General features: G+C 41.6%; 1 protein-coding gene across 2 annotated transcripts; it reads left to right on the top strand.

Moving 5' to 3' along the window:
- Positions 1-4,948: 4,948 nt before the first annotated feature.
- Positions 4,949-9,390, top strand: LOC110519910 (pro-adrenomedullin). 2 transcript variants are annotated; one of them, XR_016495571.1, is made up of 5 exons: positions 4,949-5,055; positions 5,516-5,799; positions 5,972-6,094; positions 6,256-6,747; positions 6,868-9,390. XR_016495571.1 is itself a non-coding variant. In XM_090233420.1 (4 exons), the coding sequence occupies exons 2-4, from the start codon at positions 5,528-5,530 to the stop codon at positions 6,548-6,550; spliced, it is 690 nt and encodes a 229-aa protein (XP_090089546.1). In that variant the 5' UTR covers positions 4,949-5,055; positions 5,516-5,527; the 3' UTR covers positions 6,551-9,390. The 2 variants fall into 2 exon arrangements, 1 of the variants encoding a protein (XP_090089546.1); XM_090233420.1 differs by having other exon boundaries at positions 6,256-9,390.
- Positions 9,391-17,256: the final 7,866 nt, after the last annotated feature.

The raw sequence follows: 17,256 nt of genomic DNA, 5'->3' as shown, positions 1-17,256 counted from the left end.
TCTTTCTAAATTTCTTTCATCTCCACATTTTAGAAACGAAGTGCATGCAATTTGGTTTCAAATCACTTTTATTTAGTGGAAACTGTGTAGACTGGCCATGCATCTCATTTGGCACGTTCACCGCTTCTTATCGCCTGTTTAAAATACATCCACAGTACGTAATAGAGCACTTAACGTGCCGTTGTCATAACCACAGAAAATGAACTGCCTATTTTAAATTCTGGACATGTTGCAGTGAGTGTTGTCTGAAAAAGTCTGACTAACTCTGAATCATAATACATCTTAAATTACGTCAAGACTAGGGCTAATTCTAATAAAATGTATATATATAAATAAAAATATATATTTCTGAGACATTGCTTGACTTCAGATTACTAACTTCTGGATTATTTAGTCTTTGACTAATTAGATGAACTATGTGGCAGGTTGTTAAGACCTGAGGTTGCTTCAGAAGAATGGGATGGATCACAAAATGATTAAAATGTTCTATGCATGAGTGTTCTGTGCATGAGTGTTCTGTGCATGAGTGTTCTGTGTATGAGTGTTCTGTGCATGAGTTTTCTGTGCATGAGTGTTCTGTGTATGAGTGTTCTGTGTATGAGTGTTCTGTGCAAGAGTGTTCTGTGCAAGAGTGTTCTGTGCATGAGTGTTCTGTGCATGAGTGTTCTGTGTATGAGTGTTCTATGCATGAGCACAGATTGGCAATCAAAACCAATGTTTTTAATTGCAGTGAATAAAAAATGAGACCATCACAGCATGCTTCTGCAACCGAGAGCCAATCATCAGTTGGGTATCCCAAACAATTTATGGTTTAGCCCAGATTTAGTCCCACTGGATTTGGATAATGAACCATTGAAAGGTGATTTCCGATTGAGCCGAAATATGCAGCGTTTATTGTTTATGTGGTCTCTGCGAATTTGTGAACATTGCCTTACAAAATCTATTGCAGACAAAGCACGATCAGATTAAATCCCGGCCTTACAATGACTTTTGCTGAGCAGTAATGAGTTTAAGTTTGTGCTGAATCCTAAAATAGGCCTATAATTGACATCTGGTTCTAAAAACTGGTATTGGAAATAGCTTGAATGAACATTCCTTGAATACTGCGAGAATGTGTAGGTGGGTCAAATAGTTGGGGTCAGACTAAAGCCTTATCCCTCTGGCTCATAACCATTTCCTGACTCAGTGGCAATGAACTTATAGTCAGAGCTCTGTCACATGTAACACAGAAATTACCAGTTACAAGTTACAAGGCAGAAACAGTCCAATTCGGTTTTTTTGGTGTGAAAACTGACGACAATGAGTGGCCTGTAAAAAAAAGTGGTACTTATTTGGGTGTCAATATGAATGTCACTCTCATACTGTATATGGGGCGTTCCACGAAATGAGTGGTTTTTGCATCCCTTTGATATTTTAAGAGAAATTGTGCACCAATATGTAATTTTAAAAGCCTAATATATTAAATTAAGTGCCCTTTACTATCGACCACATAGAGAAGTCAATAAATCAGATTTTCAATATGAATAAAGACTTACTAAAGTACCAAAATTCAGCGTTTTGACATGTCCCTCTGTTAACCCACTTAACCCCCAAAATACTTTGTTTTCACCATAAGTGTAAAGTCCTGGTTATTTTGTAGCTTTGACAAAGTCATTTCTGGAGATGTTAAGGTCAACCCTGTTACATAAACAGAATTCTCGTTTTAATATGTTGAAACTTCTTAAATATTTTTTTTTCAAAAGAAACATTGAACATCTAATAGTTAAATAGTGGTTGAGCTGGTTCTACCGTTTTGGGTCATTTTCTGTGTTTCGTGATCGACAATTGAGAGGGTTGATTGAGCATAACATGTCAACTCTGTTACCCACAGATAGACGGGCTAGAAATGTTTCAACAAATGAAATGTTCAATTGCCACTCCCTGCTGCACACATAAGGATGCTGTATTAATAACCCTCCCTGAATGCACGTGTTTGACATGGGACAGGGGACCACTCACTTTATGATCAAACTTCATCAATAGTGATTTTTGGTCATCCTACTTTGATCTGGTTTCATCCAAATATCATCTAATTTGATTAAAAACATGATTTTGACTGTACGGGACCATTTGACATGCGTGTTTTTTTATGAAGTTGAACATGTGCTCCTTATGACAGAATGTAAACATTATAATGAACAAAAAGATGAATGCAACACGCAACAATTTCATTGATTTTACTGAGTTACATGTCATATGAAGAAATTAGTCCATTTAAAAAAAATTCATTAGGTCCTAATCTATGGATTTCACATGACTGGAAATACAGATACAATTGAAGTCGGACGTTTACATACACCTTAGCCAAATACATTTAAACTCCGTTTTTAACAATTCCTGATATTTTAATCCTAGTAAAAATGACCTGTTTTAGGTCAGTTAGGATCACCACTTTATTTTAAGAATGTGAAATGTTGGAATAATAGTAGAGAGAATGATTTATTTCAGCTTGTATTTCTTTCATCACATTCCCAGTGGGTCAGAAGTTTACATATACTCAATTAGTATTTGGTAGCAGTGCCTTTAAATTGTATAACTTGGGTCAAACATTTTGGGTAGACTTCTGCACGCTTCCCACAATAAGTTGGGTGAATTTTGGCCCATTCCTCCTGACAGAGCTGGTGTAACTGAGTCAGGTTTGTAGGCCTCCTTACTCAAACACGCTTTTTCAGTTCTTCCCACAAATTTTCTATAGGATTGAGGTCAGGGCTTTGTGATGGCCACTCCAATACCTTGACCCCTGTTGTCCTTAAGCCATTTTGCCACAACTTTGGAAGTATGCTTGGGGTCATTGTCCATTTGGAAAACCCATTTGCGACCAAGCTTTAACTTTCTGACTGATGTCTTGAGATGTTGCATCAATATATCCACATAATTTTACCTCCTCATGATTCTATCTATTTTGTGAAGTGCACCAGTCTCTCCTGCAGCAAAAAAAAACCAGAACAAGCACCCCGTGGTTCACGGCTGGGATGGTGTTCTTCAGCTTGCAAGCATCCCCCTTTTTCCTCCAAACATAATGATGGTCATTATGGCCAAACAGTTCGATTTTTGTTTCATCAGACCAGAGGACATTTCTCCAAAAAGTACAATCTTTGTCCCCATGTACAGTTGCAAACCGTAGTCTGGCTTTTACACCTCCAATTGACTCAAATATGTCAATTAGCCTACCAGAAGCTTCTAAAGCCATGACATGGAATTTTCCAAGCTGTTTAAAGGCACAGTCAACTTAGTGTATGTACAGTACATTTCTGACCCACTGGAATTGTAATACAGTAAGTTACAAGTGAAATAATCTGTCTGTAAACAATTGTTAGAAAAAAAAAGTAGAAAGTAGATGTCCCAACCGACTTGCCAAAACTATAGTTTAACAAGAAATTTGTGGAGTGGTTGAAAAATTAGTTTTAATGACTCCAACCTGAGTGTATTTAAACTTCCGACTTCAATTTATGCTTCTATTGGTCACAAACTGTACCTTACACAAAATGGGCCTCACAATAGGCCTCAGGAGCTCGTCACGGTTATTTTATGCAAATTAAATCAAATTATCTTTGATCAAATGCAATTGTGTTCGTTAACTGTAGCTTATGACTGCCCATATCATAACCCCACAGCCAGTATGGAGCACTCTGTTCACAACGTTGACATCAGCAAACCGCATACCCACAGGACACCATACATGTGGTCTGCGGTTGTGAGGCCGGTTGGGCATACTGCCAAATTCTCTAAAATGACGTTGGAAGTGGCGTATGGTAGAGAAATTAACATTCACTTCTCTGGCAACAGCTCTGGTTGACGTTCCTGGAGTTAGCATACCAATTGCATGCTCCCTCAAAACTTCAGACACCTGTGGCATTGTGTTGTTTGACAAAACTGCCCGTTTTAGAGTGGCCTTTAGTTTTCCCCAGCACAAGGTGCACCTGTGTAATGATCATGCCATTGTTACATTCCCAAGCAAGAAGGGGGAACTAACAAAGAGTCACTGACAACAACCAAAACAAACAGGTGGGGTTTTAGGGGGTGTATGTTGACTAGCAACTACAACTGGAACCAAAAACACTCACCATGAGCACCCAATACATTTGCCAAAGAAGAGGCAAACAAAAGAAAAACCCACACCGAACTTAAAGAAAACAAAATCTGACAAGTAAATGTTTTTCTAGAAATCAAATAGGGCACGCCAACTAAAGGCATTGACGCGCCCCATCTCTCAAGAAATCTGGGTCACTGGGCAAGCCACTCTTAAATAGCACCTGGGCAGCGCAAGTGAAAAATCTTCCCTCTAAAGAGACGCAACCAGCACAGGTGTAACACATTCTGGCTAAGGAGGTGACACCAACCGGTGCACCCTACGTGCTAATGGGCTACACGTGCCAAAGTCCAACCTCAAAACATAAATGGAAAAACCTAAGCCTGTAACTCTGCTTCTTGATATGCCACTCCTGTCAGGTGAATGGATCATCTTGGCAAAGGAGAAAAGCTTACTAACAGGGATGTAAAGACATTTGTGCACAAAATTTGAGAGAAATAAGATTTTTGTGCTTATGGAACATTTCTGGGATCTGTTATTTCAGCTCATGAAACATCGGACCCTTTACATGTTGTGTTTATATTTTTGATCACAGAAGAATCCTAATCCATAGATTAGGGCCTAAGGAATTTATTTCAATTGACTGATTTCCTTAAATGAACTGTGTTACTCAGTAGAATCATTGAATGTTGTTACATGTTGCGTTTCTATTGTTGTTCTGTAATAGCTTTGCTACATTACATGGTTCACAGTCTGTTGGAGAGGATGAGTACAATAAAAGTTGTCACATAGACAAGCCTCTCCCACATTGACTGTCAATAAGGTATAAGTCCCTCCCACCCACCCCTATAAAGCCTCTCACGTTGACTGTGTACACTCAGACAAATAGGTAACTACAGCCTCAGAAAAAGCACCCACCCAGGAGTAACTGGAGAGATCTATGCAACTGGCAGCCTCCCAGTGAAGTGAATTGTTTTGAGCCTGAGGTAAGTGAAATCTGCCATTTGAATTTGAGAATGTATATTTTCTTTCTGACTTGTATCAGATCATTTAGTTTTTCTCTGAAGTCAAGGCAGGAACGTAGGCAGTGCTATCTTTGTTTTCTGTCTGTCTACAGCAGTGCAATTTTCTTATTATATTGTTATTACAGAAGAAGACTGAAGGAGATGACTCGTCACTCTCATCCATGTAGAATGTATGGTATTCCTGAGCACAGAGAAATTAGCCAATACTCAAAACTGTTTTTGTCCAGATATTATATTGGGCAAATTAATGACCAGGGACTGAAGAGGGTCAGAGTTCACATAACCGGCTTTTTGGACCGTCTTATGTAAGCATGGTATAATCCAGGTATACTTTTGGAGCCAGGAGACACTTCTCACCTTTTCTCACAAGTAAATGAGACTATCTAAATATAAATCATGTTTTTTTAATTCTTATTCGCAGGCTCCAGCCAATATGAAAGTGCATCTTCAAATCATCATCTGCGGGTGTGTTCTAGCCACAGTCCTACCGCTGGTCAAAGGCACAGTCCTACCGCTGGTCAAAGGCACAGTCCTACCGCTGGTCAAAGGCACAGTCCTACCGCTGGTCAAAGGCACAGTCCTACCGCTGGTCAAAGGCACAGTCCTACCGCTGGTCAAAGGCACAGTCCTACCGCTAGTCAAAGGCACAGTCCTACCGCTGGTCAAAGGCACCAAAGTTGACCTCAACTCCAACATGAAAAAGAGGTAACCTGATTGACGAATGACGAACGGTGGCCACCGTCTAATTCTATAGAGTGTACAGGATTATTGGATAGGATGTGTGTTCTGTCTTTGATGTGTCTAGGGGGAAGTATGTTATTTCTGCATTATGCCTTCTCTTCTTCTTCTTCTTCTTCTTCTTCTTCTTCTGTGGTAGATTTGGAGTCTGGTTACAGAGCCGCACAAGAGAAGATTTCCAAAGCAGCTCTGCAGTGAACTCAGGGATCCTCAGTGGACCAGGGCAGAGAGAGGAAACAGACCCCTCAGTATTTCATTCCAGGTGTTATTTCAATGATGGTCACTCTGGTGTATAAAAAAAAATTATGTTTTTACTAATATAAAAAGGTCACATTTGAATGGTTTTTGGTCAAGTTCATTTCAGTCAATCTTTAGAAATCTCTATTTCTTCTCTTATCTCATTTTGATCTCTTTCTCTTCCAGGTCCAGAAGATCCATTGTGACCTCAGTGAAAAGACCAGGCTGTTCTCTGGGTACATGCAGCCTACATGACCTGGCCCATCGGCTACACATCCTCAACAACAAGTTAAAGGTCAACAGAGCCCCGGAGGACAAGATCAGCTCACAGGGTTACGGTCGCCGCCGCCGCAGGTCCCCACAGTCACTCCCACAGCGCTACGCAACGCTAAGTCTCCAAGCAGGCAGAGTGAGACTGAACTGCAGCAGAGAGTGCAACCAAGGACTCCACCTACAGGCCATCCCTCTCAGACAAACTTGAGACGGGCAGAGAACAGGAAGAGGAGTGTCGATCTAGCGAATATCAAGCACTTTTTTTAATGTTTGGGGCTGGCTGAGATATTACTGAGGTTCTATTCCTGAGCATTCCTTTCCTGCGTGGGGAAAAGGATGGACAAGATCAATGGAGCAGGAAACAATTTTCACGCCACTGGATGGAAGATAGAGGGGCGCAAGAAGGTGTGTGTGTGTGGGGGGGGGGTTGTCTAAAAATAGCTGTGTGTATGTATATATTCGTGTTGCAGTGACTTCTGCACTCTCAGAGCTGTGGAACTTGACACGCTTCTGTCTCTTTCCCAGCTCAGGAGACATTCTCTCACCCCTGTGGCGGCATAGAAAGAGAGGCTTGGTTGAACACTGACGCTCCAAACCACACCACTGCACTAGGGCTAGGACTAGAGCTTAACCTCTAGACTAGATTGGGGCTGGGACTAGAGCTTAACCCTTGGACTAGACTGGGGCTGGGACTAGAGCTTAACCCTTGGACTAGGCTGGGACTAGAGCTTAACCCCTAGACTAGACTGGGGCTGGGACTAGAGCTTAACCCTTGGACTAGACTGGGGCTGGGGCTAGAGCTTAACCCTTGGACTAGACTGGGGCTGGGGCTAGAGCTTAACCCTTGGACTAGACTGGGGCTGGGACTAGAGCTTAACCCCTAGACCAGACTGGGGCTGGGACTAGAGCCTAGACTAGACTGGGGCTGGGACTAGAGCTTAACCCTTGGACTAGACTGGGGCTGGGACTAGAGCTTAACCCCTAGACTAGACTGGGGCTGGGACTAGAGCTTAACCCCTAGACTAGACTAGACTGGGGCTGGGACTAGAGCTTAACCCTTGGACTAGGCTGGGACTAGAGCTGGGCCAGGAGCCTAGCAGGAGAAGAGGAGGACATATAACATGCTCTTGACTGACTAATTTCACATATACCACCAATATCAGTTCAAAACAATATCAATGGTGGTGAGAGACACTGTAACAGAAATATCTGGTCAATTTATTATGTGTTGTGTAATCATAAAGTATTATCTACTTGACCTTGAGTTTATGTATATAGAGATAAGTGCAATGTATATACACAGCAAATTGTTACCAAGTGTTGATTTTTCAGTGTAACATTTCTAGTGTTGATTCAGGTGTTAAAGTCACTCTGTAAGTGTTAATTACCAGTGTTAAAACAAAACCACACCCTTCATTATCATATTTCCCAGCATGCTCTATTGTAGGATGATATTTTTTTTTAGAATAGTTTGTTTCAATATCTATGTTTTTGAATGTACATTGATTGATTTAATTCATCTTAAACTACTTAAATATATATTTTGTCTAAACTAATCAAATCTGTTACTTGGCCTTTTTTCACCCATTACTGAAATGGTGGTTCCAGGTAATATGGTTACGTCAGCAAACAAATAATTATCTTTTTTTTCAGGATCCTGTCTGTCAAAGATAATTTGTAAAAATCCAATTAACTTCACAGATCTTCATTGTAAAGGGTTTAAACACTGTTTCTCATGCTCGTTCAATGAACCATAAACAAGTAATGAACATGCACCTGTAGAACGGTCGTTAAGACACTGACAGCTTACAGATGGTAGGCAATTAATGTAACAATTATGAAAACTTAGGACACTAAAGAGGCCTTTCTACTGACTCTGAAAAACACCAAAAGAAAGATGTCCAGGGTCGCTGCTCATCTGAGTGAACGTGCCTTAGGCATGCTGCAAGGAGGCATGAGGACTGCAGATGTGGCCAGGGCAATAAATTGCAATGTTTGTACTGTGAGACGGCTAAGACAGAGCTACAGGGAGACAGGACGGACAGTTGATCGTCCTCGCAGTGGCAGACCACATGTAACAACACCTGCACAGGATCGGTACATCTGAACATCACACCTGTGGACAGGTACAGGATGGCAACAACAACTGTCTGAGTTACACCAGGAACGCACAATCCCTTCATCAGTGCTCAGACTGTCCGAAATAGGCTGAGAGTGGCTGGACTGAAGGCTTGTAGGCCTGTTGTAATGCAGTTCCGCACCAGACATCACCGGCACAAACCCACCATCGCTGGACCACACAGGACTGGCAAAAAGTGCTCTTCTCTGATGAGTCGTGGTTTTGTCTCACCAGGGGTGATGGTTGGATTCGCATTTATCATCAAAGGAATGAGCATTACACCGAGGCCTGTACTCTGGAGCAGGATCGATTTGGAGGTGGAGGGTCCGTCATGGTCTGGGGGCGGTGTGTCACAGCATCATCTGACTGAGCTTGTCATTGCAGGAAGTCTCAACACTGCGTTACAAGGAAGACATCCTTCTCCCTCATGTGGTACCCTTCCTGCAGGCTCATCCTGACATGGCCCTCCACAGCATGTTAATGCCACCAACCATACTGCTCGTTCTGTGCTTGATTTCCTGCAAGACAGGAATGTCAATGTTCTGCCATGGCTAGCAAAGTGCCCGGATCTCAATCCCATTGAGCATGTCTGGGACCTGTTGGATCAGAGGGTGATGGTTTGGGCCATTCCCCCCAGAAATGTCTGGGAACTTGCAGGTGCCTTGGTGGAAGAGTGGGGTAAAATCTCACAGCAAGAACTGGCAATTCTGGTGTAGTCCATGAGGAGGAGATTCGCTGCAAGTAATTAATGCAGCTGGTGGCCACACCAGATACTAACTGTTACTTTTGACCCCACCTTTGTTCAGGGACACATTATTCCATTACTGTTACTCAGATGTCTGTAGAACTTGTTCAGTTTATGTCTGTTGTTGAATCTTGTTATGTTCATACAAATATTTACACATGAAAATAAACGCAGTTGACAGTGAGAGGATGTTTATTTTTTTGCTGAGTTTTTTATACACAAAAGTATGTGGCGCCCTTTCAAAATAGTAGATTAGCCTTTTCAGCCACACCCATTGCTGACAGGTGTATAAAATCTAGCACATTGCCATGCAATCTCCATAGACAAACAATGACAGTAGAATGACCTTACTGAAGAGCTCAGTTACATTCAACCTGTCACCGTCATAGAATGCCACATTTACTACAAGTCAGTTCGTCAAATTTATGTCCTTCTAGAGCTGCCCCGGTCAACTGTAAGTGCTGTGATTGTGAAGTGGAAACCTCTAGGAGCAACAACGGCTCAGCCGGCGAAGCGGTAAGCCACACAAGCTCACAGAACGGGACTGCCGAGTGCTGAAGCGGGTAACGCGTAAAAATCTAACTGCCTCTGGAAGCAACATCAGCACAAGAGCTGTTCGTTAGGAGCTTCATGAAATGGGTTTCCGTGGCCGAGCAGCCACAAACAAGCCAAAGATCAACATGCGCAATGCCAAGCGTTGGATGGAGTGGTGTAAAGCTCTCCGCCATTGGACTCTGGAGCAGTGGAAACACGTTCTCTGGAGGGATCAATCACGATTCACCATCTGGCAGTCCGACGGACGAATCTGGAATGAAACATTCGACGAGCTGGTGTCCACATACTTTTGGTCATGTAGTGTAGCTGGCTAGCTCATTTGGAAAATTTCAGTTGACACTTTACAGGGTGAGGTCTGGGTATATTTCAATAAATGTATACATATATATGCAACATTCATACATCATTACTATCAATAAAGTCAAGAAGTTTGTATCAATTTCCTGTTCAATGTATGACATGACACCTGCGTCGGAGTTTTGGGCAACCATTCCCCAGCTTTTGTTCCATGCTGGCTTAAGACCAAGCTAGCCAGTTACTAGCAGTGGTGTAAAGTACTTAAGTAAAATTACTTTAAAGTACTTCTTAAGTCGTTTTTTGGGATATCTGTACTTTACTTTACTATTTATATGTTTTACTACTTTTACTTTTACTTCACTACATTCCTTTAAGAAAATATTGTACTTTTTACTCCATACATTGTCTTTGACACCCAAAAGTACTTATTACATTTTGAATGCTCAGCAGAACAGGAAAATAGTCATTCACGCACTTATCAACCAACCATCCCTGGTCATCCCTATTGCCTCTGATCTGGTGGGCTCACTAAACTATCAGCCAAACATCCCTGGTCATCCCTACTGCCTCTGATCTGGTGGACTCACTAAACTATCAACCAAACATCCCTGGTCATCCCTACTGGCTCTGATCTGGTGGACTCACTAAACTATCAACCAAACATTTTTTTTTTTTTTTTCACCTTTTTTTTAGCCAGGTAGGCTGGTTCTCATTTGCAACTGCGACCTGGCCAAGATAAAGCAAAGCAGTTCAACACATACAACAACACAGACTTACACGTGGAATAATCAAACATACAATCAATAATACAGTAGAACAATCTATAAACAGCATGTGCAAATGAGGTAGGATAAGGGAGGTAAAGGCAATAAATAGGCCATGGTGACGAAGTAATTACAACATAGCAATTAAACACTGGAATTGTAGTGGTGCAGAAGATGAATGTGCAAGTAGAGATACTGGGGTGCAAAGGAGCAAGATAAATAAATAAATACAGAATGGGGATGAAGTAGATTGGATGGGTTATTTACAGATGAGCTATGTACAGGTGCAGTGATCTGTGGGCTGCTCTGACAGCTGGGGCTTAAAGCTAGTGAGGGAGGTAAGAGTCTCCAGCTTCAGAGATTTTTGCAGGTCGTTCCAGTCATTGGCAGCACAGAACTGGAAGGAGAGGCGGCCAAAGGAAGAATTGGATTTGGGGATGACCAGTGAAATATACCTGCTGGAGTGCGTGCTTCAGGTGGGTGCTGCTATGGTGACCAGTGAGCTGAGATAAGGCGGGGCTTTACCTAGCAGAGACTTGTTGATGACCTGGAGCCAGTGGGTTTGGCGACGAGTATGAAGCGAGAGCCAGCCAACGAGAGCATACAGGTCGCAGTGGTGGGTAGTATATGGGGCTTTGGTGACAAAACGGATGGCACTGTGATAGACTGCATCCAATTTGTTGAGTAGAGTGTTGGAGGCTATTTTGGAAATGACATCGCCAAAGTCGAGGATCAGTAGGATGCTCAGTTTTACGAGGGTATGTTTGGCAGCATGAGTGAAGGATGCTTTGTTGCGAAATAGGAAGCTGATTCTAGATTTAATTTTGGATTGGAGATGTTTAATGTCTGAGAGTCTGAAAGGAGAGTTTACAGTCTAACCAGACACCTAGGTATTTGTAGTTCTCCACATATTTTAAGTCAGAACCGTCCTGAGTAGTGATGCTGGACTGGCAGGCAGGTGCAGGCAGCGAACGATTGAAGAGCATGCATTTAGTTTTACTTGCATTTAAGAGCAGTTGGAGGCCACGGAAGGAGAGTTGTATGGCATTGAAGCTCATCTAGACGTTAGTTAACACAGTGTCCAAAGAAGGGCCAGAGGTATACAGAATGGTGTCGTCTGCGTAGAGGTGGATCAAAGAATCAACAGCAGCGAGAGCGACATCATTGATGTCCCTAGTGCCTCTGATCTGGTGGACTCACTAAACTATCAACCAACCATCCCTGGTCATCCCTACTGCCTCTGATCTGGTGGACTCACTAAACACACATGCTTTTTTTGCAGTGGTGTAAAGTACTTAAGTAAAAATACTTTAAAGTACTATTTAAGTAGTTTTTTGGTTGTCTGTACTTTACGATTTATGTTTTTGACTACTTGCACTTTTACTTCACTACATTCCTAAGAAAATTATGTACTTTTTTTCTGTCACGACTTCCGCAGAAGTTGTTCGGGCGACGTTTGGCGATCGACGTCACCGCTCCATTTTTCATATGTCCATTTGTTTAGTCTTGTTTTCATACACACCTGGTTTTCATTTCCCCAATCAATCTACTTGTATTTAACCCTCTGTTTCCCATCATGTTTTGTGTGTAATTGTTTTCATGTCAAGTGATGTTCAGTAAGCGCTTTACTTTATTGTTCTGTTTTTTGAGGGTGTTTGTTTTTGTTGTGCTCCCGGTTTTGAAACTATAATAAAGTGCGTTTTATTTAATCATACTCTGCTCTCCTGCACCTGACTTCACCTTCATACAGAGCCTGACATTTACTCCATACATTTTCCCTGACACCCAAAACTACTAGTTACAATTTGAATGCGTAGCAGTACAGTAAAAAAAAAAAAAGAAGGTACAATTCACACACTCAAGAGAACATCCCTGGTCCTCCATACTGCCTTTGATTTGGTGGACTCACTTAACAAACATGTTTCCTTTGTAAATGATGAGTGTTGGAGTGTGGGCCTGGTTGTCAAAAAAAGTCATAAAAAAGGAAATTGTGCCATCTGGTTTGCTAAATGTGAGGAATATGATGTAGAGCATTTACTTTTACTCAAGATTTACACTTTAGTACATTTAAAATCTGACACTCAAGTAGTATTTTACTGGGTTACTTTTTCTTGAGTCTTTTTATAGTAAAGTATCTTTACTTTTACTAAAGTATGACAATTGAGTACTTTTTACACCTCTGGTTACTAGATAACACCAGACAGATGAAAGGGGAAACATATATGTATCTTTGCCTTGGATGAATAGGGGAAACTTCTAATCATATTTGCTGACTCGCTGCAGTCAAATTTTGACACCAGAATACTAGCTACCTAGCTATGTAAAGCACGCCCCTCTGTGAACACACCTTCTGCGATGTTGGTTACAAGACAGTACTAATTTTAAATTAGGCAAGAGAACAAGACACTACCATTGGTGTAATAAATTAGTATTTTTGTGATGTCACAAAAAAACCTTTACAATCCCGACTTCTGAATCCAAGTGTTTGAAATGGAAGAGGATATCAGTAACTTTCTGATCAAACTTTATCAATGTAGAAGCAACAGTAATTTTTATATTTTGGTAATTTTACTTAGATCTGATTTCACCCAAATCCGGAAACAAAAAATATTTTACTTGCTATGACTGTGAGACGGGGTTGTAATAGTTGAATGAACTGACTGTTAGTCACTCTGGATAAGAGTGTCTGCTAAATGAGCAGACACATTTGATAAACAATTGCAAAGAACACTGGGTATTTTTATTGGTTTTGTTTCGGGGGCGGAGCTCATTAGAATAATGCCCTGCATGTTTTGACTTCGTGTTCAAGCTGAGAATATTGACAATGCTGCCAAATGAACAATTATTTGACTTTAGGTTTATGGATATTATAATGTTGCTTAGCTTCACATAAAAATGTAGCTATTGGCACAAATAATTAAACTGCAGTAGTACAGTGCAGAACTGATGCAAAGCCTTTTTTGTCCTATAGCAATCCTAGTGAGAGCCTAAGTGAATACTGTATCTTATCATTCAAATTAAATACTTTAACACAATAGAATATGTATTTGATAAGGCCTTATTTTGAGAGCCTAGTTTTACCCTAATAGAGTGACCTGAAACTCATAGTTTACAGACCACATCGGGCCTGCAAGTCACACTAAGCAACCTTGCAAAGTGATGTTTAATTCCTTTTGGAATCCAGCCAGAGTTAGTATAGCCAACATTTGGAATTCTTCTTCATGCCTGACCTGCATTCAGAATGACTACCGGGTTGGGAAGACTAAGACTACCTAAACCAGGGGTGTCAAACACTTCACCCCTATCTGACTCCCCCCTATCTGAGATAGCTACTGCAACCCTCGTCCTCCACATACAACACCCGTTCTGCCAGTCATTCTGTTAAAGGTCCCCAAAGCACACACATCCCTGGGTCGCTAATTTTTTTTCAGTTCGCTGCAGCTAGCGACTGGTACCATGTTTTGTGCTGCTACCATGTTGGGATGCTGCCATGTGTTGCTACCATCTTGATGTTGTGTTGTGTTGCTACCATGCTGTGTTTTCATGTGTTGCTGCCAAGCTATGTTGTTGTCTTAGGTCTCTCTCTATGTAGAGTTGAAGTGTCTCTCTTGTCATGATGTGTGTTTTGTCATATATTTATTTTAGATTTTTAATGCCATCCCCCGTCCCAGCAGGAAGCCTTTTGCCTTTAGGTAGGCCGTCATTGTAAATAAGAATTTGTTCTTAACTGACTTGACTAGTTAAAAAAAGGTTCAATAAAAAACATTTAAAAAACATACAGCCTGCAGGATTCGCGTGCGAGGAGGTCCAAACAGGCCAGCGGGGGATTGGAGTAAAAACTCAATATACTTTCAAATTAATTTAAAAAATCTAAACGGTGTAGAAATGATGAATGAACTAAATTCATACAGTTTCTTGACTGTCCAGCTCACTACTAATCACTGTGCACAATCAATGGACCTACATTCATAGAGTTTACCCAGCTAGCACAGTGGATCTGAGCCGATTCCGGCTGAGAGTCAGACTCGGCCGATGTCATGTGGCCCGAGTCTGGGCAGCCTCATGCAGTATTACTTATGGCTAGGATGCGGGGATTGTGCCGTGGTGGAGATATTTGTGGGCTATACTCGCCCTTGTCTCAGGATGGTAGGTTGGTGGTTGAAGATATCCCTCTAGTGGTGTGGGGGCTGTGCTTTGGCAAAGTGGGTGGGGTTATAACCTTCCTGTTTGGCCCTGTCTGGGGGTATCATCGGATGGGGCCACAGTGTCTCCTGACCCCTCCTGTCTCAGCCTCCAGTATTTATGCTGCAGTAGTTTGTGTCGGGGAGCTAGGGTCAGTTTGTTATATCTGGAGTACTTCTTCTGTCTTATCCGGTGTCCTGTGTGAATTTAAGTATGCTCTCTCTAATTTTCTCTTTCTCTCTTTCTTTCTCTCTCTCGGAGGACCTGAGCCCTAGGACCATGTCTCAGGACTACCTGGCATGATGACTCCTTGCTGTCCCCAGTCCACCTGGCCATGCTGCTGCTTCAGTTTCAACTGTTCTGCCAGCGGCTATGGAATCCTGACCTGTTCACCGGACGTGCTACCTTTCCCAGGAGTGGTAGAGATACTCTTAATGATCGGCTATGAAAAGCCAACTGACATTTACTCCTGAGGTGCTGACTTGCTGCACCCTCGACAACTACTGTGATTATTATTATTTGACCATGCTGGTCATTTATGAACATTTGAACATCTTGGCCATGTTCTGTTATAATCTCCACCCGGCACAGCCAGAAGAGGACTGGCCACCCCTCATAGCCTGGTTCCTCTCTAGGTTTCTTCCTAGGTTTTGGCCTTTCTAGGGAGTTTTTCCTAGCCACCGTGCTTCTACACCTGCATTGCTTGCTGTTTGGGGTTTTAGGCTGGGTTTCTGTACAGCACTTTGAGATATCAGCTGATGTACGAAGGGCTATAGAAATACATTTGATTTGATTGATTCCGGTGTGAGTTATCTGTCCCAAATATATTACTTGGAGCTCGGGACGATTCCGGTGAGCGTTATCTGGCCCAAATGTAGTACCTGGGGTTCGGGCTGATTCCGGTGAGCGTTATCTGGCCCAAATGTATTACTTTCATTATTTCTTTATCTCCTCATTATTTCTGTGATCAAAAAATACAATTAACATTTAAACGAAATTATTAAGAGTCCTGTGCAGTATTTTAGTATTTAAAACTTTGTTTAAGGCAATTGATAAGCATTAAAAACTTTGAGGGTGGAACATCCCGAGTGGCGCAGTGGTCTAAGACACTGCATCGCAGTGCAAACTGTGTTTTCAGACTTCCTGGCAGTTTGACATGAGAGAAAAATTAAATGTTTCTCAATTTTTGTACATTTTTATCGGTGAAAAATATTTTGCGTGAAGTCACTCAAAAGGATTTTTACATGAGAATCAGAATGACTGTTTGGGACCTTTAACACAGTGTTTGATGTTTGTTTTTTTAAACAATCAGCTCTTGGAGACTGCTGCTTTGATTGATTATTAATATAGCTTTAAAAAAGAGTCCATATTTCTTACATAAGAACATCTGTACGAACAAAAATGTTGCCAGTTTAATTGGAACTTGGCTGGGTTGGGTATGCTACTTTCAAAATGTAATCCATTACTCCCTAACCCTGGAACTTGGTCTAAGGAAAAGAGAGCAGCAGGAAGGGGGTGAAGAACATTGTGTACTTTAAATCTTATTCTGTGACTTTCAGATGGAGACATGTGACAGACACTGTGATTTTAGTCAGTCAGCATAGTTTATCAATTGACACAGAACAGTACGGTCACCACATGCTGACATGTGAATTATTTTTTTTACATTCTGGAATGAAAAATAATATAAAAACACAAACGGGAATTACTTTGCCTTTAAAATAATAACGTGGATGAAATGACGTTCCTGCTGGAAAAAAAACAAGTTTATTCCCCATTGATATACTTTTAGCGTTCGCTTTAGCCTGCCTTGTGTCCCAGATGGGCAGGGTTTGCACTTTTGCCACTTTTCTATCGATTCCATTGCGCTAGGCAAGTTCAATCAAGCCCAGCTAAAGTATTTGAAATTATGTCAAATGGTATTTGAACGAAGGTCGGATTTTTTAAACTTAGTTAGCACATCAGTTTGGGAGTACATTTACTAGCTTGGGAGTACAAGTACAAGCACCTTAGTTAGCAAATAAGTGGCCTTTTGAGTATATGCTCTGAGGTTGCAAGATCTGGAGTTTGATTCCTGGCCGAGTCATGCAAGACTGTAAAAATAGGACTTTTGCGTTTCTGCTTGACACTTAGCATTAAAGAGGTTGACTGGGGGTAAGGCCCTGCGAAAGACAAGCGTTCTGTGTTCTGTCCAAGGGGTTGCTACAGAAACAGGAGATAGGCTCCTGTGAGCCGCTCCAGCTCGTGCAAGG

Source organism: Oncorhynchus mykiss, chromosome 4 (assembly GCF_057628025.1).
Source record: "Oncorhynchus mykiss isolate SJ-2025 chromosome 4, ASM5762802v1, whole genome shotgun sequence".
NCBI classification, from domain to species: Eukaryota; Metazoa; Chordata; class Actinopteri; order Salmoniformes; family Salmonidae; genus Oncorhynchus; species Oncorhynchus mykiss.
Note: the sequence above shows the minus strand (reverse complement) of the source record. Positions and strands in the feature narration are given on the sequence as shown.

What these genes read in the sequence shown, in the direction of transcription:
- LOC110519910 (XM_090233420.1), top strand. Translation starts at nt 5,528, where the DNA reads ATGAAAGTGCATCTTCAAATCATCATCTGCGGGTGTGTTCTAGCCACA. An exon ending in AACTCCAACATGAAAAAGAG is followed by an intron (nt 5,800 to 5,971) that starts GTAACCTGATTG and finishes CTTCTGTGGTAG; the next exon opens with ATTTGGAGTCTGGTTACAGA. An exon ending in CCCTCAGTATTTCATTCCAG is followed by an intron (nt 6,095 to 6,255) that starts GTGTTATTTCAA and finishes TTTCTCTTCCAG; the next exon opens with GTCCAGAAGATCCATTGTGA.